General features: G+C 39.3%; 2 protein-coding genes across 3 annotated transcripts in view; one reads left to right on the forward strand and one right to left on the reverse strand.

The window, feature by feature from the left end:
• LOC144587804 (uncharacterized) overlaps positions 1–3,042 on the forward strand; it is an 85,546-nt gene extending 82,504 nt beyond the window's left edge. The window contains exons 6-7 of one of the 2 annotated variants that reach the window (XR_013542954.1): positions 110–172; positions 888–3,042. The gene's annotated coding sequence lies outside the window, so the exon portion shown is untranslated. Of the gene's footprint in view, positions 1–109; positions 257–887 lie in introns of those variants that run through there. The other variant, XR_013542955.1, reaches the window with a different exon arrangement.
• LOC110073048 (carboxypeptidase B) lies at positions 4–26,913 on the reverse strand. Its single transcript, XM_020781860.3, has 11 exons — positions 25,190–26,913; positions 25,019–25,094; positions 19,526–19,650; positions 17,280–17,379; positions 16,095–16,196; positions 12,812–12,913; positions 12,046–12,156; positions 11,860–11,950; positions 10,901–11,103; positions 1,708–1,792; positions 4–233 (listed from the first exon to the last, which is right to left on the reverse strand). Exons 1-11 carry the CDS (start codon positions 25,264–25,266, stop codon positions 46–48), a joined length of 1,260 nt encoding a protein of 419 aa, XP_020637519.3. The 5' UTR covers positions 25,267–26,913; the 3' UTR covers positions 4–45.
• Positions 26,914–27,354: the final 441 nt, after the last annotated feature.

The raw sequence follows: 27,354 nt of genomic DNA on the forward strand, positions 1-27,354 counted from the left end.
TCATTTGCAATTCAAACCTTTATTTAATAGGTCTGGAATGCTGTTTTAGTACAGGTGATCAAGAACATAGCTGGCAATATATTTAACAGCAACTGTGGTCTCTTCACAGGTTGGCTGTATCTGAGATTCAGGAAGAAGAAAACCGTATCGGCCTTTGTCACGAAGTTCAAAGGTGAAAGAATACTTTATGCCTTGATCATATGCCCAGTCATCTGAGCCACCAGCAGCTGGATCTGCAAAGATAAGGAGGGGAAAACATTTTTGAAACAAGAGCAAAGACAACTCTAACCAAATATTAAGAGTTCATATTGTAATTTTATCATTTGACTTAGCTGGGTTGGAGCAAGATAGTACTGGTGCCCTGCTTACAGGGAACACATAACTCCCCTTTTACAGGAGCTCCACTGGCTGATGATCCATTTCCAGGTACAATTCAAAGTTCTGGTTTTAACCTAGAAAGCCCTAAACGGCTTGGGTCCAAGCGATCTCAGTGATCATGCCTCCATTTATGAGCCTGCCTGGGTGTTCAGATAATCAGGGAAGACCTTAATCTCAGTTCCCACCACCCTCATAGGTGTGCTTGTGGGAACACAGGAGAGGGCCTTCTCTGTTGCTGCTCCCAGACTCTGGAACTCCTTCCCATGGGAGGCCCAGTTGGCCCCCTCTTTGCTGTCCTTTCACAAGCAGATGAAGACCTGTGTCTTCAGGCATGCTTTCTTTTAAATGACTGATTTAAAAGGGTATTTTAAAAAAGGAATTATTGTACTCTGCTGTTTTACTTGTGCTTTTATTTTGTTTTTTATTATAATTGTTAATATATTTGTTTAATTCTTTTTAATGATGTAAACATTTATCATTTTAGCTATTAACTTTGTTTTTTTTTTCAGTCTTGCAAGCCACCATGGATCCTTTAGAAGAAAGGCAGAGGTTGCATGCACATTGAGAGAACCACTTTGTATTTAACAGTCTTGGAAATTCAGGTCCAAGCAGGAATGGGGACTCACTGTCACAGGAGTTGGACTTAAGCTGGACTTAAATTGCACTGGTAACTTGACTCGGACTCAATTCAAGTTTTTTTTCTCAATGAATCATACTTGACTTGCAACTTGGAACCCACCCCACTCTTCTTTTGGGGAGGGGGAATTATTTTTAATAGGAACTTGGACTTGGGACTTGGTACCAAAGACTTGGACTCGGACTTGGGACTTGGATCCAAAGACTTGGCAACATCCCTGGCTCCAAGTTAATAAGGGCAAGTGATTCAGTCTATTGTCTGTATATGGCACAGCTGGCTGTGGAATTTGCAAAGCGTTGCAAATGTATCAGAGAAAGGGCAAACTCTTTCTCTGAGATGCATTTTGCAGACCACATACACTCATTTCACACACCTGAAACCTAAAAACAAAATGGAATACAGTGCAAATGGAAGGAAGTTTGCAAATTAGCAGAACTTGCCCAGGCAAAGCAATGATTTTGCTACAGGGAGCTCAGCATGACATTTTGTTTCTGTTCTTCCCAGCCTGCAGATAGCTCCCACAATTTCTGCTCAGTATTAAAGCCCTGATTTGGGATGGGGAAGGCAGTTACACAGGCAGAATCATCACATGCTATGTGATTATCAACAATAACAGTGCCTGAAGTTCACAGTGATATTTATTGTAGTTAGATAATTATTATAAAGCAGCATTATTATTAGAAAATACTTACAGATAGTTGTAGCTCCTGGACCATATGTGTATTTTGTCCCATGCACTGAAGCTAACTTTGAAACGGCAGATTCAGCAAGAACATTCTAGAGAGAGAAAACAGGCATGGTCATCATTAAAACAGTTACACTCGGTCTAATCCAAGTTATTTTCTTATGGGTGTGAATATGCTTAATGTTGCAATCACAGACCAGAACCATTTAAATTGAAACATAAAATTAATCCAAACAGTAAAAATAAAATTATAATATATCCCTGTACATCCCCCTTCTTGAACCTAGAACCTCTAGAAGTTTTGAACTTCAGGTTTCATCAGCCCCAGCTAAGGATCAGCCTAAAGGAAAAAAAAAATCTCAATTCTTGAAATTCAGGTCCTATTTTGAGTTCTCTCGGAATAAAACCCGATCATTTCCTTTGTCCTTTGTTCTTGAAGAAGCTTATTTTGTACTGAAAAAAGATGTTACCTAAAAGAGAAACCTACCTGCATTGCAAGAAATGATAAACTCTGTGATTTTCACAAACACACAGTGTAGTTATGGGGAGTTACATAAGTCACTTCTGATACAGCTGAGGAGGAAGAAGGACTGTATTTGGCTGAGGTGCTTCACATATTATTTTCCTTACTGTTGCTTTAAAAATATTTTACTTATTCGCTTCTATTGGAGTGACCAAATTGGCCATCTTAGACACCAAAGGCCTAATTGTTTTTCTTTGTAACTACATGTAACAAACCAACTATCTTGCAATGTTCTTATATGCCTCCAACCTTTCCCAGGATTACTGTCTTTTCCAAAAAATTATGCCTTGTCATGATGTGACCGAAGTATAAAAGTTTTTAGTAATATGCTATTTTTTGACACATATGGAGAGCACATGAACATGATTTGAAAGGGACAAAGCAGAGATAGGACTTTGAAAGAGGAGTGCTCCGAATGGAGGGAGATCAGCTAGCATGTTTATGACCAGAAAGAAAACCAACCCCAAATCATTTGAGAATTCCCTTGCCCTTAAATAAGAATTACCATCCATGAGAAATCATGCTCTCCAGGTTGGCACAGGCTGCTCTAAGCTAAAAGGTTTTGTTTTAGGAACTAGAAAGAATGTGTCCTTTCTGGACATGTTGGTGTCAAGCTAATTAGTTTCTTGGTCCTTAACATCTGGTGCTACTAGGCTGGTGAGGAGGCCCTGGTGGATGATCAATTAAGTAAACTTACCACTGAGATCTTGCATTATTATCACAAGGCATCTATCTATGTTTACCTTTTCCCTAAGCAGCATAGGGCTCATATTAATAAGGTGTTTGTTCTCCACTGTGCTAATAAAAACAACAGGCCAATTTGTGTTGTGATCTGAATGCGTGCAAGTGTACAAACACTCCGCAGGATAAACAAAATTACACAGAGACTCTCCCTGCAAATTCAGTGGCAACCTAAACCAAAGTCTGCTACCATTTAGCTTGTTTTATCCCTAAATGTTTGCATACATTGTCTTGGCATGGTGCATTACAACTTAAAAAAAAAGGTAGCTGTGTCTAATGCAGCATTTATATTCATTGAGCTGCAAATCAAAATTAGAATGTTATATTTTTAGTTAATAAAAAAGATCTACATGCTTGTTATATAACCTTGTCCTCAAAATAGTTTGGTTTTGGAGGATAGCTTACAGAACCATCCAACAAGCATGGCTGGTAGGGGATTATGGGAAATATATTTAAACCCCCCCCCTTAAATGTCCACAGCTCTGGTTCCTACCACGTATGAGATAAAGCGGCAGGGACCCATCAGCAATCAAGAGGAAGGAGGAACTTCATCACTGCCCAAATCAATATTTGCAGTTGTGAAACAAGCACAGATTTGAACTTGCATAAGGAGCTGATTTAGATCAGTCAGATGATGTTTAGGCTGAACTGCCATGCTCATATCTGGCACATCAGTCTTCAGAATGGGGATGGGGAAAGACACAGAACTCTTATCTCTAACAAGGATATCTGGTGAGCTGATAAGACAGCTGTTGCCGACAAGAGGGGATATTAATTAGCATTCATCCTCAATTCCTAATTAGACCATGAAGGGTCATCTGGCTCTTTTTTCTGTAAAGCTGTGCTACATGGATTTTTATTTCCCACTGGTTCAACCTTGATTTATAGCTTTTTATACAAATACAAAACTGTACTCCTAGTTTAGGTCCAAGTCCCATCTAGTTCAAAACTCTGTATCCAGCAGGGCTGCTCGGATGCCTCTCTGCCTCTCTCATTGAGAACCAGGCAGTTGTAGTTGTTTTATTTCAGCAACCCATACATTGCTTCTTGATACTGCAATTTCATCTTAGCTATCATGGATGACGGAACGCTGTTTACCTTCCCACCGAGATGGTACCTATTTATCTACGTTCCGTGTCTAAATCACACTGGCCATGTGACCATGGAAAGATTGTCTTCGGACAAACGCTGGCTCTATGGCTTGAAGAGCGGGATGAGCGCCGCCCCCTAGAGTCGGACACGACTGGACAAAAATTGTCAAGGGGAACCTTTACCTTTATCATGGATGACAAACATATATGTCTATTTATAGGAATGACAAAAATGGGGAGGTGATGGTGGTAGATCTATTGTACTTCTAAATGTTGCCCATTTAAACATATCTGGCCTTGTCTGAAGTTCCGATGCTTTGTTTCACATGCAGAAGGGAAACAGCGTAACATTCAGCTCTCCCTAGCAGGCAGTTAAAGCATCCTCTCTGGGAGTCTTGTGCCTGTGCCAAGCCTGCAGGTGCTCATGCTGTGAGAATTCCAGTGGTGTCTTGTTAATTGCCAGGAAGAAGCAGCTGAATGTTATCCCATTGGTCTTCTGCATGTAGAACAAAACAACAGGATTTCTGTCAGTATAGTATACAGCTCATGACACCTGTGTACTTACAATATATTTTCATTCGTTATAAAGAAATAATAGGATCACAGAATCACAGAATCATTGAGTTGGAAGAGGCCTATAATGCCATCGAGTCCAACCCCCTGCTCAAGGCAGGAATCCAAACTAAAGAAGATCTGAGAGATAGTTGTCCAATTTTTCCTTGAATGTCTCCAGCATTGGAGCACTCACCACCTCCCAAGGTTGTTGGTCCCATTGCCGTACTTCTCTAACAGTTAAGAATTTTTTCCTGATATTCAGCCTGAATTTCACTTCCTTTAATTTGAGCCCCTTATTTGAGGCCATAATTTGAGCACTCTAGGAGGATCAAGAACAGCAATAAGCATCTCAAATTACATAACACAACATCAATAACTATTAATGAGTAGGGCAGGGAGCGATAATGGAGCTACAACAAAGAGGTTATATATTACTTAAACCTGGAAATTACTTAACCAGGAGCACCTGAATTTCTAAACAGGAATCAGACATTATTTTTAATTTTTTGACATTTACAACCATGTACAACCAGGTAATCTTTAGACCATTTTAATTTTCTCATGTAAATGTAAATAACGGTTGAGCGGGCTGGATTCATATTTTTTTTAATAGATATCATAAGAACTTGACCTCAACAAGAACTTAGGCCAAAGCATGACCAAGTGCAAAATAAAGCTGGAGATGTTACTGAGGGGGGAAAAAGATTAACCACAAGCAGGCATTTACTAGTTCAGTTCAAATATTACCGAAGGAATATCTGGCTGCAAACAGAAGACAGACAATTGATTTTTACCAAAAAACATCCAGCTGTTGTGGAATGGAGTGAGCATGTGCTTTAGTTCTTTCAACCAAGGGACCTTTTTTTTTGGAATATTATTTGTTGTCTGTCTTATCCATATTACACATTTAAGTGCCAGGGGTACAGCAAAACGAATTGTGGAAGATGTTGTGAAACCTAGGAAATGTACTTTTCAGCAACGACACATATCTTCCAAGAAACTGCTAGGAAACGGTTGTGTAACATCTGTGAGAATTCTAGTGTGGACTTAGCTTGCCTTGCCTTGGAGGCAGGGTGGTGACACTGTCTTTTTAGTTCAACTAATAAACACTGTACTTGATCTGCCCCCCAGCTTCTTGGCAGCAGAAATGTGCATGAAATATATATATATATTGAGAAGCACATATGTTTTCTTGTCATTTTGTGTTGTCAAGTTACCTCCATAAGATGGAGGTTATTGTTGAGATCACCTTATGGTCTCTGTTCATATGGCAACCCTACGAACGAGTCCTCTCCAGAACATCCTGTCCTCAGCAGCCCTGCTCAGCTCTTACAAACTCAAACCTGTGGGTTCCTTTAGGGAGTCGGTCCATCTCGTATTTGATCTTCCTCTTTTCTTGCTGTCTTCCAGCATTATTGTCTTTTCCAGAGAATCTTTCCTTTTCTTCATGTGTTCTAGGTCTGACAACTTCAGTTTTGTCAATTTAACCTCCCGAGATAGTTCAGGATTTCATTTTCCCCTGTCAGCTTTCTTCACTGTCCAGCTCTCACACCCATACATGGTGATCAGGAACAAGAGTATGGATGATCTTGGTCTTGGTCTCCAGTGACCAAGTTGTGTAATTCTTCCGTAGTCATGTTTTTTGTCTTCTTAATGTTCAACTACAGTCCTGCTTTGGTGCTTTCTTCTTTCCTTTTCACTAAAAGCTATTTCAAATCACTACTGCTTTCTGCCAGTAAGATTATATCATCCGCATATCTTAAATTATCAGTGTTTCTTCCATCAATTTTAATTCCTTCTTCCTCTGAATCTAGTCTGATTTTCACTATGATAAATTCTGCATACAGAATGAACACATAAAGGGATAAAATGTACCTTTGCATATACTGTAGAGTCTCTGTGTTCTATCCTAATGGTAGCTTCTTGTCCACAATAGAAGTTACAAAATAGGAAAATCAAGTGCTGATTTGTTTACTGAGAGGTAAATTCATGGTTCTCTTGAATTTTTCAAAATATGTGTTGAAAATGTTAATTGGTTCTTTCTGACCACCAGTGGAATTTAGATTTCCTTAAGAGTTTCTCTAACCTGCAATAACCAAACAGTGCCAGAAAACAAAGGAACTTGATATATTTTCACTTCACCATTTGAATATTCATAGCTGTAATTTGAAAGTTGTCTTCATGTGGACAGCAGCAGAAAAATCTGATGAAGCAGGTCTGTGTCAGGGGATATTTGGGGTGCCAGAAGACAATTCTTTGTGTTCATATTGTGTTTCAGGTCAATTGCATTTGTGCCAGGGAGGCTAAGAAAGGGGTGTGTGTGGAACTAAGACATTGAAGAAAATCTTGAAGTTCACTGGGACCAGAGTAAGTGTCTTCACCTGAATAGAACTCTGGCAACTTTCTGACAGCCAAAAATCATTTGGCTGGTGGTCTTTGATCTTCTGCTGGGTCTCCTTCTGTCTTAACTCTTGAGATTCTGTGGAGAGTAATGTGAGACAGTGGGCAAGGCAGAGTTTTTGGATAGGTCTGAAGAGATATCCAGTGAAGCATCTCTGCAATTGATCTCCACAGGCTGCTATTGATCTGCTGTACATTCTTCAACATCTTCTGTGAGGTTTTCTGCAAACTCTCAGCCTGATTCCTTTGATGTCTCTCCGTGGTCTGGATTGAATCCTGAAACCAACTACCTAAAAATGGATGTCCCAGTGGGTGCTCTTCTGATCTCCTCACTAAAATTCCTCATTGAAAAGAAATCTTACAGTTTGAGGAGAGCACCATAGACCATTTCAGACATTCACTGAACACACAAAATGTAGCAGGATGATTGGATGGAATCGTTTTTCTCTTCTCCTTGGTTGACTGGCTGCTCCTTGTATTGATGTGACTGGAATCTATGCAGGTACAAGGTGTATAGATCTGGATTCTGTTGGGATCTTCAGATTAATACATGGAGAGTGGAAAGAAGGACAGTGGGTAAGAAGCCTGGTGTTCCTCCATGCATTTCACTAAATACTGTATTTTCAAATATATTTTGCCTTTAACATTGTTTCCAAAAGTTATGATGGTGTGTAAGAAATGTTAATCATGATAAATAGAGACACCCCCAAATAATCTGACCACACATGATGTACAGAAAAAGATGAAAGGTTAACCTTGGTTTCCATTAGTGGATTAGATGTTGAAAAATTAAGATAATTTATAAACCCTGATGCATTCACATAAAGGATACAAGTGCTATCTCAAGAGCACTTGTCAAGAAGTCTGTATCTGAATTAGACCTTTTCTTCCTAATCATATTTACTTGTAAGTATGTTTCACTTGGCTCAATAGGTCTAAATTCTCCAAATTGCAATCTTATACATGCTTTCTTGGGAATATGTTCAAATGAACAAAGTGTGACTTCTGAGTATACCTTTTGGTTTCAAGATACATTCACAATATACATTATCACAAATCACAAAATAAGACCATATGTCCTCTGGACAGGATCCATAAACTATTAATGTAAATGAGAAGATTAACATTGGTTTACTGCAATACAGTTCTGGACTTATAATTTCAGACAATACAGGCCTGTAATTGTATTTAAGTTTTATGCCTGACTTTGAATGATTCAAAAATTAAATGCAAATTTATTTAGCCTTGCAAAAACACCCTGAAGGTTCCTTTCTGAAGCTCTAGAAAAAAATATATAGCTAAGAAATTATTTTAGGTGCTAAACAGTTTACAGTTTCAGATTATCCAGTTGTTTTATAACAGACTGGTCATAAAAGACATCCAAGCATTTTTCACTTCTTCTGAGTCTTGTCAATCCAATTAGGCACAGGCAAAATTTAAAAGATATCCATGTTGCAGCTATAAAATGTAAACAACTGTAGACTGGGAAATTTTTAGAGTAATATATTTGATCATGATTGCATAGGATCCAGAAGCTGTGCTAAAAAATTTTTAAGATATATCTGAATTGGAAATAAATGTCATTTGTGGCCTTGGTTGGGCTGTGATCTAGTTGTAAGAATGCTGTGACATATCCAGGCTTGTGTTCATCCAATATCAAGTCACATGATAATTTTTGAAGAAAAAAAAACCGATGGACTTTCGAGCACAATTTCTAATATGCTATGAAAATCTGCTGTTCAAGGCAATGAAAAAAATTGTTGAAATTCCCACCAGGCATTCTCAAGTTCTTGCCGTACTCTAAAGTAGCTTTTTGGATCCTGGCCCATGTTTCTCTTTTGAATTAGACCAAACAACAATGTGTGACATTAGAAACATTTTTTTTTTTTTGGTCAGAAATAAAAGCAAGTAAGAGAGAAATGAATAGTTCTCTGGAATAAACAAAACAGAAACTTGGTGGCTTGAGGAAAAACGTTTTTTGGTGTGAAAACTCAAAACAAAAATCTTCTTTTTTAAAAACGAAACATGAGAGAATTATGTTACCAGATGTCAAGGGCGAAGACATTTATCTGTCTTTACTCTCCATTTCTGCCTCAGAATCCTGATATTTCCACTTGGGAACCATCATAAATCTGTCAGGATTCTGTACCGGCACAGGGCCAGTTTTCTTGCTTGGCCTTGGACTTCTGGCAGCTGGCTTACAGAATTAAAATGCTGTTGATTTTTTTAAAATGGTTTGTTTGTTCTGTTGTGTTCAGTGCCAGCAACATCTACTCTTTAATACTCTTTAATATTTCACAGCACTGAACTAATTTTCTTCCGGGAATGTTATTGCATTTTGCATAAGGGCAGGGGTGGGGTGCTGGGGGTGGAGGGAAAAGATAGCTATGAACAACGCTGAATATAAAAGTACACAATATGCCTCGTTCCTTTGTTTGAGAGGATGCCTTTGCAAATGTTGAGGAGAAACAGAAATGCCTGTTGCGATTCCTGTGCCTCAGGAAAGGTTTGTGTATGTGTGTGTGTATTTCTTTGTATCATCAAAGACTAAAGTCCAGTTATTAGAGCCATCCTTTACCTTAGAAGTCTAATAGAAAATGGGAAAGTATAATTTCACTGCTGTTTTCCTGTGTCACAGTGTGCTTTTAGTACAGCATTTCTTTCCCAGTTAGTGATAAATTAGTTCTAAATAGAAGGAATGAAAATGACAATTTGGTGAATTGTGCAATTTAATGCACACATATTTGATGAGTTCTATCAGACAAGGTGGGGCATCCACACTCTGGCATTCCCCCATGTTCTTACCTACACAATCACACAGGACACAATGGGAGCTTTCTCAGGCCCTGTACTGCTCCTGGGTTTATGGAAGGCTCACTGCAAATCCACAGGGAGTTTTCTTCCCACACCCAGGCCCACAGGTGCTGGGTTTTGTGCAACAAGATGGCTTACTTGTCATGATAGTGGTGTTGCAACCCTGGCCTTGCTTTGAGCTGTATGATGCGCCCAAGTGCATACATCATCTGGATCTCTGCACAGCTCCCTCATCCCACTCCTAACCTTTTGGTGCAGAACACACACCCAGCACCTTCATGCTTAGCCAGTGAACTTGACATAACCTAGGAATAGGTGGAGTTGGATGCCCAGGCTTTAAAGTAATCTCTCTCTCTCTCTCTCTCTCTCTCTCTCTCTCTCTCTCTCTCTCTCTCTCTCTCTCATATACTGTAGGCACACTGTCTTGTGTCAAAACACTGGAACACTTACACATCGCCCAAGTTTGGAAAAAAATTTCTTTTTTGGACAACCTCGTCCCAATTGATCATGCTACCTGGTAGAGTCTGGTAGCTGTAGTCTGAAACATAACTTTTTCATAACCTTTTCATTGCCTATCTCATATAAATTCATCTCAAGGATTTTAGATGTCTAAATGCTGAATTTGTCTCTTATCCTTGAGGAGAAAGATTTTTTTCTTGACATGTAGGTTCTGATTTCTTTTTAATTGGAAAAAAAACATATTTTGAAAGAAAATTGAAGATAGAGTGACCAAAAGAAAGAGTACCAAATGCTAAGAGGAAAGGGGGAAATGATTAACACTGCTTAGTATCTCAGGAGTGGGCTTCAGAAAATCTGTTCTGAAGGAGACCAGCTCAGTTCTTTCACAGATCTTGCAATATCTGCAACCTTCATTTTTGTAATTAACTAGTTTTGGTTTTTTTTAGTAACATTCTGTCATATGTTTATTTTAAGTCTTGTCTAATTGCATCAATCAGTTCTTTAACTTCTAAGCACCAAAAGCATAAGAAACTCATGATGAAGAACATTTCAGAACTAGATTGCTTGAGCAATAAGTGGAAAATGCACACAGAACAGTTCATTTATTTTCTACTTACCAATTCTGTATTGTCCTTTGTGACTGAATAAGTATAGGAGTATGGGTAGAGCAGTAACTGGGAATAAGAGTGTATGGTCAAATAAGCTTTGATAGTTGAGAGGTTTTGACGAATGAAATCAGCCAAGGCCTTGGTCTCTCTCTCTGATTCTGGTGCACTACCACAGTAAGTGTCATCGCATGGTCTGTTTGAAGCACCTATAGCTGTGCGAAGTAGGGAGGGGAAGAAGGAATGGTTAGAATGATGAGCCTAGTTCACATTCGAATGTAGTATCCTCATGTGTCTCAAGAGTGCCAATCACTTAGAAGATGGCTGGAGAGCTCAGTGGCTTAGGTATCTGGCTATGCAGCCAGAGGTTGCGAGTCTTCATTCCCCATGATGCCTCTGGAGAGAAGAGCCAGTCTGTGTAGTCAAGGCCAAGCTGCACAGCTCCAGGGTGCTCCCAGAGGAAGGGAATGGTAAGCCACTTATGAGTACTCTCTCCCGGAAAATCCCTGGAAAGGGTTGCTGTTTTAATTAGAATTGTCTTGACAACACACAACAATTTATTATTATTATTATTATTATTATTATTATTATTATTATTATTATTATTATTATTATTATTATTATTATTATTAGTAGTAGTAGTAGTAGTAGTAGTAGTAGTATTAGTATTAGTATTAGTATTAGTATTAGTATTAGTATTAGTATTATTATTATTATTATTATTATTATTATTATTATTATTATTATTATTATTATTATTATTAGTAGTAGTAGTAGTAGTAGTAGTAGTAGTAGTAGTAGTAGTATGAACTTTTGTGTAGTACTTTCTGAGTATTCAATGCACACGCACATTCCAGTCTCTTTCCACACAACAATGTCTCTCTCAATATAATCCTCTTTCTTTGAAACCCTGCAATGTATTATTGAACAATCATCTTGGCCTCATACTTTCTTTTCCTTTTCCTACTTACTGCACCAGCCGGCATCAAAATTTCTGTTGGGATCAGTACCAATGCAGCTGCTCCCGGCATTCGCAGAGCGAGTCTTCCTCCACATGCGAGACTGGAATGCAACATTGTTGTGGGTGTAAATTTTGAAAGATTACATCTGGTATGAGTGATAAGCCTGTTAACTCAGAACAGAGGTGTGTCATTTACCTTAGTCCAAGTGTAGACATAACCATCGATGTTCAAGACAGGCAAGACATAGAAGTCCAAGTTATCCAGGAGGTGAGTCATGAGAGCTTCTGTCCCATAACCTTGAACAGCCTATATACACAAGGATACAGCAAATTAAAAGCAAACCACAGGTGCTGGACATGTCTTAAATTTTGTGATGACCAAATAATGCCTCATCTTTATGACCATTGAGAGTGAAAAAAGAAAAACAGTGCTGGGAAGTTACAGTATACTGAGGGAATCAAAGAAGCATCAAAGAAACAATGCAAATGGGCAATGTGAGTCCCCTTCACAACAATTAGATTGACTAACTGAGGAATTTCTAAGTGACTAAAGCTGCCCGAGAAGATTTGGCATAGCTATATAGCTGATAACCTAAAATAACTAAGACATCATAAGGATATTGGGCACACTCTTTCAGTACTGGAAAGGATATGATAAATACATTGTAAACAAGCAGGTTAAGATGCTATAAAATTAAGATGGAAAAGGTTTTATGATGGTGGTTTTGATCATGCAAAATCATTTATTGCATGACTTAATTTTGTCTTCAGCCATTGTTTGTTTGATATAGTTAATGTGAATAAATAATGATGCTGTGTTTAAGGAGTTTTTTTGTATATTATTTTATATTTAATAAAAATGAAGGGAAGAAATCTCTTGGGAACTTGAGAGAGAATAAGAAGAAACCTAGAATGAGGTCTCATTGCTGTTGATTTAGCGTAACTGTTCTTTGTACACCAACCTCTCTCACAAACCACTGGCAGAATGCAGGTGAGATCCATTCTCTGGCATGGAAGCCACAATCCATGAAGATAGCCTTTTTGTTTACACCAGGACTTCCCACCTGTAAAATAATGATGATGATGATGATGATAGTGATGGTAATTTTGATAATGAACAAAAACCGTTCACGAATACTTTGCTTCCTGAGATTAAAAAAATCAATGATTTTGCAAACATGCCATCTCACAGATTTTTATGACTTGACTCATTGTTTGGACTAGATTAACGGGCCTCATCACAAGATACTTTAAGGCAGTGTTTTCTAACGTTGGTCCTAAGATGTTCTTGGACTAAAACTCCCAGAAGCTTTTACCAGTAGCTGTGCTAGTCCAAGAATATTTGGTGACCCAAGGTTGGGAAGCACTGGGCTAGTTCTTTTTGTCTGGCTTCATGCAACAGCAATGCCAAGATATAAGAAATGTAAAAATAATAGAGGAAGGGGAAGCAATTTATTTTACATAAGATTCTTCATTCAGACTGAAGCCTCAGGCATCAATTTAGATTAGCTGGGTAGGCTTTGATTGCTGGAATTGAAACCCAATGCTAAGTATATTTTTTTACCTCCGGAAAATCACCATGTTGAAAACAGCAGGTAGGATTCGTATTTTATGTTTGCTGATAACGGTGTTATTTATCATCAGTCTGGCTACCTGTGCTATGTTCCTTATCTATATCTATGCTTTTTACATGAATAGTAATGTAGAAGGTGACCAGCAGCAGAGGAGATCATGGCTGTCTTATCTTGTGCAGAAGGAGAAGGTTTCTCACGCTGGAGTGAAATGACCTCTTTCTGCTGAAATTCATAACTATCAAAGTTACAGGAATGTGACTATTTCTAGACATTTCTCCAGTAATTTATTTTTTGTCAGATTATGTCTTTTCACAGGCCACAACATTGGTACAGAAGCTATCACGCATGCTGCAATTAAGGCTAAATTTTTGGACGTGATCTACAAACTAGGGTAGGACTTCAAGACCGACTGTTACAAAAATAATTGGAAATTGTTGGGGTGTGTAGGCAGCAATTCTAGAATCAGGACTGTTGAATAGTTTGGGATGCATTGTCTTATTGTGGTAGTGAGTGTTGTTTTGTTTTTTCCTACTGTGGTAACAGCATTGGTGGCAGTTTTATTTTCACACAGATAGAGATACACACATATAGCACCACAGCGTAAGTCCTGGGAATTCAACAGTGGGGAAAAGTGACAGCTGACACTAGGTTGCCAAGAAGGAAAGCTCCACCATTATCATTGCCAGAAGCAGTAACAAAATTTAAAACAGTAAAAATGAAATGATCCTTCCCCAGGAAGAAATAAAGACCAATTACTCTCATATGAAGTCCACTTCTGAAAATACTTGAAATATTTTGCCCCAAATCTACAATGGATGCCATCCCCCTGAACAGAGTGGTAAAGTTATATTCATTTTGTAGAATGTCAATAGAATAATCTGGAGAAAGTTAAGATTTCAGTGGCCACATGGTTAAGATCATACCTGTTTCTTCTGAAATCTACAACACCTGCCATCTCCTGCCAAGATGGACCCTGCACATCCTGAGTGGGGGCTAATGGGAGTTGTAGTTCAGCAAAGCTTGACAGTCTTAGCCTGGGAGTGAGTGATTTAGACGACAAATCTCATAAGTTCTAGATCTTTGTGAGGAAATGCCTGTGAAAGAATTCTAGAAACTTAACGTGAAATCCATTACAAACTGGCATTGTGTTTCTTCCATTTGTTTTAGCTATGTAGAAATCAAATTGGATGAGATGGAAATGCACTTGGTGTTCAATTCTGTGGTAGTATGTCAACAGTTTAGACCAATGTAGTGTGTCAGAATTTTTCGGATTATTACTCCTAGAATCACACAAAAACCAAGCTGGATGTTGTATGAACACGGAAAAGTCATGCTTGATCAGACCAAAAGGCCTATCTGGTCCAGCATAGTGTTCACAGTGACCAACCAGTTGTCTATGGGGAAACCACAAGAAGGTACTACAACACATATTAGTGTGTTGACTGTGGAGTTGCAGACAGAAAATCAATGTTTCCAAGATCTGGGGCAAGGTCATCACTACAGATGGGCATGAACTGCCTGTTGTGTGTGTGGGTTGTTTTTTTTTTTTGGCTGAACAGGTGTTTGGTGCTTTCCTCTGGCAGGCACCCACTCAGAGGTGGCACCCTGGCTTCCCTGTCTCACCTCCTCAGGACACCGCCTTTGAGTGGGCATCCACCATAGGAGGCAGGGCTGGGAACTGCTGAATATCTGTTTTGGAAAACAACAACAACACAAAACCTTGAACTAGTACGAATCACCGGTTTGGTAATTTGTGCCCATCTCTAGTCATGACTTCATACACTGAGATACTTTTGTACACCAGTTGTTGCAGCCAAAACTGTGCTCACGACCTGGGGTTCAATCCCAGGTAGCCGGCTCCAGGTTGACTCAGCCTTCTATCCTTCCGAGGTCGGTAAAATGAGTACCCAGCTTGCTGGGGGGGGGGGCAATGTGTAGCCTGCATAATTAACTTGTAAACTGCCCAGAGAGTGCTTGAAGCACTATGAGGCGGTATATAAGCTTTGCTTTGCTTTGCTTTTACTAATGTCCTCCAAGTGGGCTTCCCATAGGCAAAGAGTTAGCCACTGTGTGAACCAAATGCTGGACTACACAGGACTTTGGTATGATCCAATATCTGATCCGTCAGTCTTTTTATGTTCTTACAGCATCCAGACAAGTTCTCAAAATAAGAAGAGGGGTAAACAGTTTTCTTTTGTTTGAATTACTCAGTTGGGAAACCAGATTTGTTTGTTTCCAACTGGCAAAAAAAAAAATGAAAAAAAAGGTCGGTGTGATGAGGAGAGAGACTGAAGTTTATAGATGACTTTATAGGAAATAGGTTTACAAACAACAGATGGAGCACCCAATCACACAAAGGTAGATTACCATTTACCTTGCTTACAGGAACATGGTTAAATTTATACATGCAAACTGGTAAAGCTTTTTATTACAGCCTGCGCTATTTTGCAAGGGTTTACGATCAATCAAAAAATATAAAAATGTCACCATAGAGGAATTCACAAAATCTGTCTTGTTTCCTAAAGCATTTACAGAGAGAGGGAGAGAGCACAAAAGATAAGGGAGGAGGCAGAAACCGAGAGAATGTCTTTGAGGGCTTAATAAATATTACCATTTCCTACCTGCCAAGAGAAAACAGAACAGATTGGATAAAGATATTAAAAGTGAATACCTTCAAGACATATATTGGACGTCCCTCATAAGTATTTCCTATTTGTGACCGGGAAACAAGAGTTGGATTCTCATTGGCAATAGTAGCTGTCCAAGCCTCTATCTGTTGAGTTAATCATAAATAAATGCATGTATTAATAACAGAAACTGCCCAATATTAAGTCAGACTAAGACTTCACCTTGGTCAGTACTGTCTACATCCCAAGGGTTGAAATCCTGTCGTTTAGCACAGTAAGTCACACAAGAGTAGTCCCATTGAATCAGTGCTATTCCAGGTAATCATGGACAGCACCATGTGCTCTAGCCTCGCTCCATTCATCTCTAGTGCCATCACTCTTTACATGTAGAGCAGTGGTGGGATTCAGCAGGTTCGTACCAGTTCTACAGAACCGGTAGCTAATGTATTATTGGTTCTGCAGAACCGTTTGTTGGCCTGCTGAATCCCACCACTGATCCTGGCCAGTGGTGGGTTTCAGCAGGTTCGTACCAGTTCTACAGAACCAGTAGCTAATGTATTATTGGTTCTGCAGAACCGTTTGTTGGCCTGCTGAATCCCACCACTGATGTAGAGGTCAATGTTTTAAAAGGTAGAGCTACCTGCGTTTGTAGGAGCCGTCCACATGGATTAGAATCCTGATTTTCTAGGGTTTTAATTCCTGGGGACAATATCTGTAGATACAGGCGCCTCTATCTTTGAAGACTAGTTGCCTGCCATGTGAAGACTATGATGGAAGTGGCAAAAGAGGTATCTAGTATTTTCCTGCTTTCAAATGGGGGAAAGGGGATTTACTGGTAACCTCAGACACTCTCTTTTCGCAATTTGTATTGTGCAAGGTTTTCTTCACCAGCATTCCAGTGAGGAAGCATAACAGGACAAGCAAATATTATCAATAATCAGGATAGGGGTGTGGCCTGTAAGAAAAGGTGTGGCCTGGGGAAAGTCTGGAGATCTGCATTCGGCCAACAGGGCAGAGGTTCCCCACTTATGTTTTTGGTCGATTAGCTGGCAGATGACTTAGATTTTTTATGGCTCTGCCATTGAACAGATTTTTAACTGGGCACCTAACCCAGACAAAGCATATGCTCTGTTTCTGAACTATGGATCCTTCCTAACCAAACAGTGTTGGCAAGCAAAACTTCCAAGCAGAAGGGAGAGGAGAGGGTTAAACTCATTAATATTCTTTACCGCTTCCCAATTGTTATATTTTCCATACTGGTGTCCAGTGGCCCGAACATGATGGTCAAGCTGCCTGTCAATCACAGACTGAACGTTCTCAATCAAGATTCTGAAATAAAGAAAGAAAAATGAGAAGCCAAAAGGGGGCTTTTTAATTTTCTCCTTAGGAGCAGATTTATCTTCAGGAAACTTATTTTCCAGGGATTTTTATAGTTTTTGTTCATTATTTTGTAATGGTTCAAAAATCCTGAAAAGTGATTTGACCAGGGGAAATGTTGAGTGGAAGAAATGTGCCTACCCTACATGCACTGTCTTCAAGTGTCCTCCACATATTTTGGACATCAGCTCCCATGGTTCTCTATCCTTGGTGATATTAGTTGGTGCTGATGGGAGTCAAGGTCCAAAACATGTTGGACACTAGCTTGGATAAGGCTGTATGCATTATGAGAAGTGAAAATAAAAAGAGATCAAAAGCCTCTCTCACATGCCATTTTGAGATCTCTCAGAAACATTATTTGTCTCCTGGATTGGATCTACAGGCCATAAAAACTGCCGTTAGGACTGTTTGCATGGCTAGTGAAGGAAGGGGCAAAAGATCTCTCCCACTCTCTCCTGAATGGAATATCGTTAGGGTACTGAAATGGGCAAACTCAATGTCCTTGAGTCCTGCAAACTGGATTGGAAGAGTTAGAAAGGTCACTTTCCAATGCACTTCCAGCCTTCATCATGAGCACTTGAACTGGTCACATTGACGTGATGTCAGGGTGTTGTGGCTGCACATCAAAGGCTTAGATTGCTGCTGCTTGTGGCAAGGACACTTCACTGAATTTTATCAGGGACAAGCTCTCAGACAGCTCTCTGGTGCAGACAGTTATATGCATTCATTATTAAAAGAGAAAGCATCTCAGCACATAGCAGAGTAACTCTTCCTTTCCCATCAAGACTATCCTGCATCACCAAGGACTTCAGGAAGTTACTGCTTATTTACAGACTGGGACCAATCTATGGCTCCAGTGCTTATCTCATAGAAGGGAAGGGTTAATGTTGTGCTTCCTCACACATGATGTTTCTTTTCCTGATCCTGCTGCCTGCAATTTATATAAACTGAATTTGCTATTTCATTTTTGTAAAAAATTGTAAACATTTACAATCCAATGTAGTTTAACTTGTTAAGCACATGAATTAATAGTGCAACTTGCAGACCCTTTCTCATGCTTCACCTCCACTTCTTCCTGCTTCATTTTCTGACCCTGTGATCCTAATCTTCTTTTTAGTGGCCTGCCAGTTCCACTACCCACTTATTTCCAAACCTGCCTGGGTTACCGGGAGCTAATGTTTCCACCAGTTTCTAGCATACTGCTTTGTATTCTGAGTTTCAGTATTGTTCTTACCCTGGATTTTGAAAATCCAGACCTACAGAGACTTAGGTTCTCATCCATACCTGTACATTGCAAAGCTTTAACTTCAAGTAGGGTGAGCAGGATTTCTAAAGTACATGACACTTCAGCCAGATGGAATGGTAAAGCAGCTGCTTATGCCTTGCCAACAACGAGGGCCACAGAGGGTCCAGATGTAATATAAAATTGACATAAACTAATGTTTATGTGCAGATGCTGTTTGGATGCAACTTAAGCCAAAATGAAGAGCATTTCATCTTGGTGTGGAAGACCATAATAGATGACTTTTGTGCTGGCTAAGTTTGCTGTCCAGAAATAATTATTAATGGGCAGCTTCAAGTCCCCCCACTGCCTCTTGGCATGAGTCCCTGGCCATAATCCATCTGAAAAATTACACTGGCATGACTCCATAAATTGCAGCTGTGAATCAACAGAGATCAGGAAGTCAGAAGAGGCATTTGCTGCTGCATGTTAATGCGCATGATTGGTTTGCAACAGTGAGTACCTATGCTAACTTATTAAGGTGTGGCAATTCACAGTTGAGACCTATGTTGATGGGGTTATCCTGGCAGACATCACTAGTAGGATTCTTTCTCTTCAAACTGAGGTAGACATGGACTCATGAAGAGGATGCCTTGAAATAAAGATCTGTCCTTGGTAAAGTAGAAGACATGACCATTCTATGGCATGGTTAAACCATTCTAACCATCACCAGTATTTTGTTTTCAGTAATCCATATCTACATTAAACAGCAAATTGCTGTGACATCTTTTAATGTAAGAAAACATAGAAACAGAGATATGCTCTCTACTTGGTCCACTTATATTAATGGAACAAATGTCATAAGAAGAAACATACTCATAGTCCAGCCTACTCTGCTGCAGGAGACTCTCCACTTCAGAACACTTGTCTGCCTCAACACGAAAATCAACAGCCATGTCTGTTGTCACTTGTTCAACAGAATCTGGATGCCAGAAATCAACCTGAAAAACAAACAAGGAAGCCCATGAAAGAAGATACACAAAGTTCATTCTATATGTGTTTGGCTTGGTGATGTCATGTGATCTCCTCACCTTGTGAAGTACTAACTAGGCCTGACCATATTCAGCTTCTGAGGTTGCGTATGTTCAGTAGACTTTGTCTATTTTAATCCACACCAACACTAAATGGCAGGCAAGAGGTGGTTGGAAGGTTGTGTCAGAAAACCAATACAGTACAGTGTTTCACTGACATTGCTTCTTTCTGCCAACAAAATAGGAGAGTTGTTTTGTATCTGAGCCAAAACAGTCTTTTGGCTTGTGTGGAGAGGCTTAATTTATGGAAGATGGACGGCATATTTATTAGTAATAAATATAGGAGAATCCTTATGTTCATTTCATGGAAGCCATTATCAAGTAGTGCTATGAGCTGGCTGGAAAGCTTGGAGGTTTAGATATTTGGTTGGAGAACCATAGGTTGGAAGTTTGATTCCCGGCTGTGCCTCCAGAGACAAGAGCTAGCCAATATAGTCAAGGGCAAACTGTGCAGTCCCCGAAGAAGGGAATGGTAAACTGCTGCTGAGTATTCTTTACCTGAAAAACCTGAAAAACATCACCATAAGTCACACTTGACTTGATAGCACCCGATCATTGATGGTGATGGTTATTGTTAATAACCAATTCTTCTATTCTCCTAAATCCTTCTCTCGCTGGCAATGGAAAACTCAAACTGATCCACTGTCTAGACCCTTAAATCTCAAGAGCGGAAGAAGAGGTGGGACTTGGGCCAAATTCAGATCTGCCTCAAAATGATAAACAGTTTTAAATGTACATTGGCACTCTAGCTTATGGGAAACAAACAATTTGTAAAATTTTGACCTGATGGTAACATTTGACTTGTCTAAGTGAGGAATTTGTGACCTCATTTCATGTGGATGGATTAGATAGATAAACAGGCTAAAAGGTGCCTACTGCCTTGGTATCTAAGCAATGAACAAAATATTATTACCTCTGGGATTGTAAGCCAGTAAATAGGGAAAGCTATTATCTAAATATATAATGATAAATCTTGATTCTCTCTTCATAATTAACTGTGTTTTTTTCTAAGACATTAAGAAAAAGTATGCCTCCTTCCTTGTTTTTTTGTTGTGGCCTAGCTTTATTTACTTAATCTTTTCTCTTTACTTCACACACACTTGCATCATACCATTCCTTAAATGGGTGATGTTTATAGGCACTTTCAGTTGCCAGGAGAGTAGAAAGTATGTTTTGTTTCTTCATTTGGGATTTACAGAAAGGCACTGGGACATGAGTGGTAGATAAATTAAGCTTCGATCAAACATGAGATGTATTTCATGGTGAGATAGTTCATTGTACCTCTGAAAGGATGAGTAACAGCCCACTCTTTGTAAATGTTTAGAAATAAGTAAATTTCACTGTGAAATGGTATTTATTTCCAACTAAGCATGTGCAGTAATCTAGTTTATTTGTACTAATTAAAGACTAGTATTCATTTATTAAATGAAAAGATATAAAATGTATCCATGCATTTTGTGTGTGTGCATTCTTGTGTGTATTCAAACAACCATATCCAATGAAGTATTATATTTCTTCCTATGTAACATCCCAGAATGATAATGGTGATGATAATCTTAGAATTGTATAAATGGAAGGGATCCAATGGATCATCAAGTCCAGCTCCTATCAAGGCAGAGGTTGGGACTCTGACTCTACAGCCAAAGACCTAAGCCACTAAGCTGACTAGGATGACTTCGTCCTTTTTTCCTCCTCCTTAACTTTTAATTTAATCAGTAGTGAGGAACAGATAGCCAGGTGTAAATTTTGTTTAAACTGATCAAATGAATTCAAGTTTTCTTTTAAAAGCTGAAAGTTACTATTGAGGCAGGAAGGCAGAGCTTCAGATAGTCTTTCAGTATTCAAACTCACATGTCTGGTGTTGTATGGATTTTTATCCTTTCAATTTCTTGGTGTCATTATTTCTCACTACGGCCAGAATCCAACATATATTACTTAAGGCTAGGCCTTCAGTTAATTTTTGTACTATACAGTGGACCCTCTACTTTTGGAATTAATCCGTATTGGAACGGTGGCTGCAGGTCGAAAAGTCTGTAGGTTGAGTCTCCATTGACCTGCAATGCATTGAAAACCGATTAATCCATAAGGGGCCATTTTCGTTCCATTTTTGTTCCATTTTGGTTTTTTTCTGGTCTGTAGGTCGATTCTCTGGCTGCAAATCGAATCTAAATTATGAGGCCAGAGAAGTCTGTAACTCGAAAAGTCTGTAAGTCGAGCCGTCTATAAGTCAAGGGTCCACTGTACTGGTAACTGTGGGGCTCCTGACATTATCGGACTACTGTCTAATCCTTTAACTCAGTGGTGGCAACTCTGATGGGTCTGGGAACCAAACATTTGTCCCAGAACCCAAGGAAGACTGAACAGGGACCAGAAATGAAAAAAAAATAAACCACTGAACAAACAAACAAAAAACCCAAAACCAAAAGTGAATGAACATCCGCATCAGATTTAGATTTTCTATTGTTGTTCTAGGGGTTTGGAGTGACACTATTATGTGAAAATGGAAAACATATTTACATCTCAAGATCCTACTTTCAGAAGGTTTATATATATAAACCTTCTGAAAAAAGGATCTTGAGATGTTAATGTGTTTATATATATATATTTGGTGGTGGGGAGGCACATGGAAGGACTCCATTGGCACTGGGTAGTTCCAAATGTTTTTGGAAAGCCACATATGGACTGAAGGCTGCACTTGGCCCATCCCCACTTTAATTGGAATCTTGGCTTAGGGACTTCATGCAAGCAAAACATCTTCTCTGCCAAAGGGCTGTTTGGAGGGTATAACATAGGGATGTAACATACAAGTCCCCCCTGCCATTGTTGGTCTGCAATTCTAATCAGTCCTAGATAGCATATCCTATGGTGGGAATTTCAGTCCGCCAACATCTGGAGAGCTATTAATTCCCTGTTTGCGGCATAGCAGCTGGTCGTCTTGCTCTGAGAGCAGATGTAGGACTACAACAGCTTTCCCATGCATGGGCCCCTGCAGATGTTTTGCTTTACTCCACCCAGTATATCTGCAAGGAGGATAATGGGGGATGCCGGACTAGATGATTTCTTGGATCCCTTTAGATCCTCAATTCAAAATACAAAGCAAAAAACCATAATTGCTTCTTCACACCTCATGTTTAGAATTTGGCATAACAGCTGGCTGAACCCCAGCCTTCAAAGATGGCACAACAGAAGTCTCATTAGTTTGAATGGATGCAGAATGCAAGACATAATGCAGAACAGGGCTTAGCTCAGCGTGGGAGAGAGTCTGACAATGGCCTATGGTCAATGAAAAGCTCCTCTACATCTGTATATCATTGCAAATGCCACATCTCATGGTGACTATTATGGTGTTCCCTATCCTCTCTTTTGCAGCTATCTCAACATCAAAGCAAGACACAAATATTGAAAACAGATCTGCTATCTTTGGTAGTGTTTTCTCATGCCATAATATATCTACAACAAGGCCACCAAACACACATTTGTAATCTGACGAAGGGTATAGAGAACATTTGGGGAAGACAAAGATGACACACAGGAACCTTTTTTTTTTTTGGAAGGATGAAATTAATTACAAGTTTAAATTTCTAGCAAACAACATCTTGTTAACAACAAGGTTTATAACTTGGGCAATCTTCTTCCAATTCTATGAATTAATTGCTTACTATTCTACAGCCTGGAAACATTGCTTTTTTGGGTCCACCAGCCAGAATAGTTATAGAGATGATGGAGGTGGTGGCACTAGCACATTTCCCCTCAAAGCATGCAGTGCTCTTCACACATTAAAAGTAGTATTTCCAAGTTCTGTTGTACCTAAATGAAATCTATTTTTATGGAAAACATGCAGACTTTCCAGAACTCTGCAGCCCAGATGACTTCTAGCTTTAGCGTTCTGTTGTTAATCTTTTACAGACGGATGGGTGTCACAGAGCAAAGATCTGAACAAGGAACCATAGGTGGCCTGTGACCAGGCAGCTGATGACTTTCTCTCCCATTGATTCCTAGGTATCAGGAAGTGAATGTTTGTGCTGTCAGGTGTGCCAAGTAGCAAAGGGTGGATGGGGATGAGAAAAGAGAACAACTAGGTTGTTTGATTTGGGAGAGAAAATGAAGGGAGAGATAATGAGGAGGTGCTGCTGAGGGTTTGTAGAGGAATCATCCACTGGGATCTTACCCACGGCTTCCCTCAGACCTGGCAGTGCCTGGTCTTCCTTTGCCTGATGATTCTAGGAAAGAAATCAGGCCTTTTGAAACTGATACAGTGGTGCCTCGCTAGACAGTTACCCCGAATACAGTTTTTTCACTAGACATTGGCTTTTTCCGATCGCTATAGCGATTCGCACAACAGTGATTCCTATGGGGGAATTTCGCTTGACAATGTTTGGTCCCTGCTTTGCAAACCGATTTTTGCTAGACGACGATTTTGACAGCTCCCTCCATGATCGCAAAGAGGTATTTTCAGGACTTAAGCTTAGCAAGACAGCGATTTAAACAGCTGATCAGCGGTTCGCAAAGCGGCTTTCCTATGGCCGATCTTCGCTAGACAATGACGATTCTTCCCTATTGGAACGCATTAAACAGGTTTCAATGCATTCCAATGGGGAAAATGTTTTTTGCTAGACAATGATTTCGCTAAACAGCGATTTCAGTGGAACGGATTATCATCGTATAGTGAGGCACCACTGTACTTCTTTTTCCTATTAAGCCAAATGTAGAAAAGCTGCATTTCAAAACAATAACTCCTATAATCTACAGCTATGCTGGTTGGAGCATTCTGGCAGCTATAGCCGCCCCCCAAAAAAATAACTTGTCCCAAACACAAACTTGTATGCTTCTGAGGGGAGCATGCCCTGTATCTACCATTAACTTAACTATGTGTTTTCTCCCATGTCTCATACTTCTTGAAACCATTCCTTCTTATTTCTTTGTTAGCTGCTTTTTCTTTCTCCTCCAGTTCCTGCTGTCCAGAGAAGACTGATGTGTGGAGATGTGGCTCCACACTATATAAAAGGAAATTACAAACCATATACTTTAAGTAAAAGTTTGTTTCCTTTATCCAAAAAGCATCAAAACTTGATTTTTTTCTTTTCTGAGGTGAACTAGGCTAATCTTCCCATGCTTTTCTCTGCACTAAACACCAAATCCCCTCAGCAAATTCTGCCATTGTTCTTCTGGCAGCAATGAAAGCAAAACTGACCCCCTTAATTGCCAGTTCTATATGCTATGGATTGCAAAATAATTTGGATTCTAAACATCAGTATCATCCTTCTGCATTTCCATTTACCTGCATTTTGCTGGCTATGTATTTGAGGATATTGATCTGTCCTTCATAGTGAGGTGTTACACGAAAAACTTTCTCCCTAAAGAAAACAAGAGATACAAATTATACGGTATATGCCAGACAAACAATGGGTGATCTCCTAGAATGTATATATTTAAGCTATTTTGCTCTTACCCATCAAATCTGCGAACGGACACATCAGCAAATGTGACACTCACAAGAAGAAGGAAGCCCCACATCTTGCTTTTCATTTGGAAGAACAAGGCAGCAAAGTATCCTCTCACTTTCTTTTATATTCCACTGCCCTTTACTTTTGACACACACAAGAAAGTAAATCATAGACCATTAGCTGATTGATTAATGGCTCTTCTGGCCTTGTTATGTTTGTAGACTCTTTATCGTGTGTTTGTATAATAGTTACCTGTGGAAACAGGGGGAAAATCATTGCTGATTAATTATGAGACTGGCATTGAGAAAGATTTCTACTTGTATTTCTGATAGATTATTTTACAACATTATCACTCTCAGGTTCAGGTAAGGTTCAGGTTCAGGTAAGATGTAATGCCAAACCAAAGATTGGAGATGTTATTTTTTTCCTTGAATGATAACTCCTAGAATCTTGCAACCAACAAGGCAAGTTTTATATCTCAACTGAGTCTATTTGGTTGTTGTTGGCTGCTTTAGCATGGGAGTTGTGGGAGAGAGAATTTTTATAAGTCAAGAGGTTATCCAGAATTGTTTCATGTTAGCAGGTTTTCACTAAACCATACATTCTGACATGTTTTCTTTTTTTTTTTTTTGTCTTATGATACCTTCATGGATATTGTGTCATAAAGGCATGGGAAACATTTCCCATTTATGATTAGTGTGGACTTGGAGTCTGAATAGTTCTTTTATATTCTGAAGCATTTGATGTAGTAAGTCTTCATCTCTCACATATCATGAATTCATATTTCTCATGAAGAAATGGAAGCACTCAAAAATCCAATCCAATCCAAAACAACAAGAAGACAATAAGGCACCCTTAAAGTGGGAAAATGCTTATTATCCTTATCCAGACCCTGAGAAATGTTATTAGACCTGCTAATTAGTTTAAATTATATGTGTCCACTGATACTCCAAGACATTTGAGAATATTGAACAAAAAGGCAAAAAAGCACTCCATGATTTTTTCTCCATTCCTTATTCAACCGTACCTCACCTTTCATCACTCTTCATAAGCTAGCATAAGACCTTCCACAGTTCCTTTCATACTTAATACCTCTCTTGTACTTTAGAACAGCCATTCACAATGCAGTGTCCTCAAAATGACTATGACTTTCATCATTTCCAGTCAGCATGATCATGGTGGCTAAGGTGACTGGACCCTAGCAGACCTGGAGATGACAACATTGGTGAAGGTTAATCTAGCAGAGCTGTTCAATAAATGTCATTTTTAATGAGGTCATGTAAATAGTGGTTCTAAACCACTACCCTCCATATATTTTAGACATCCTGAAGCCCCAGTCCCAAAACACCTGGAGGGCCAAAAACTAAGAACCACATATGTAAAAATATAACCAGCCAGTAGTGTCCTCTGTATCTATCTGTACCTTAAAATCTGGTTGGAATGGAATAGTAGTGTGTTCAACTGCTAAATTCCTTGCAAAATCTTTATGATTTAGCAGACATCCTTCTAAATCCAAACTAAACCCACAGTTAATTTGACCTAATTTTGTAGCACATCACACAGTATCTCAGCTACTGCTAAGCCTGGTGACTGCAGGAGCTATCACAAACTGCCAGAACAGCAGCCCAGAGGTGTGAGAATTTTTAATTTAAAGATGATGAAATCATTTGATACAGTTGTACGAGCCTCACAACAAACATGACAAAGAGACAATAATGCAGCGTGATCAAGCCCAGAAGCTGCAATAAATAAATGATCAAAAGGAGTAATGAAACAAATTGTAGATGTAATCATTTCCTGTTGAGCAGCAGAAAGAGATGCAGAAATAGAAGTCTGTCATATTTCGCCGCATTTGAATGCAGTTTTAAGGGACTCATTGTGCTTTTTCAAGCAGTTGGAGACCATTTTTGAAAAATAATCTATAACACTCCATTAGCCACTGGTAACCATGGAGCTGCCAAGATGCATGGGATATTGTAATTTTTGATGACAGACTCCTTTTCATCAAAGATTAGGCCAGAAACACTTGATGACATGAAATTCCATTGATGCGATTCATTTTGCGTCCAAGTATTTGATGGCTATTTCTCATCCACTGGTTGCTGATGTGTTTCCAAGCAGACATTTCAAATGGCTGGCTTTAATTTATAAAGCTCTAAATGGCCTGGGT

The sequence above is a fragment of the Pogona vitticeps genome, chromosome 3, assembly GCF_051106095.1.
Source record: "Pogona vitticeps strain Pit_001003342236 chromosome 3, PviZW2.1, whole genome shotgun sequence".
Lineage (NCBI taxonomy): Eukaryota > Metazoa > Chordata > Lepidosauria > Squamata > Agamidae > Pogona > Pogona vitticeps.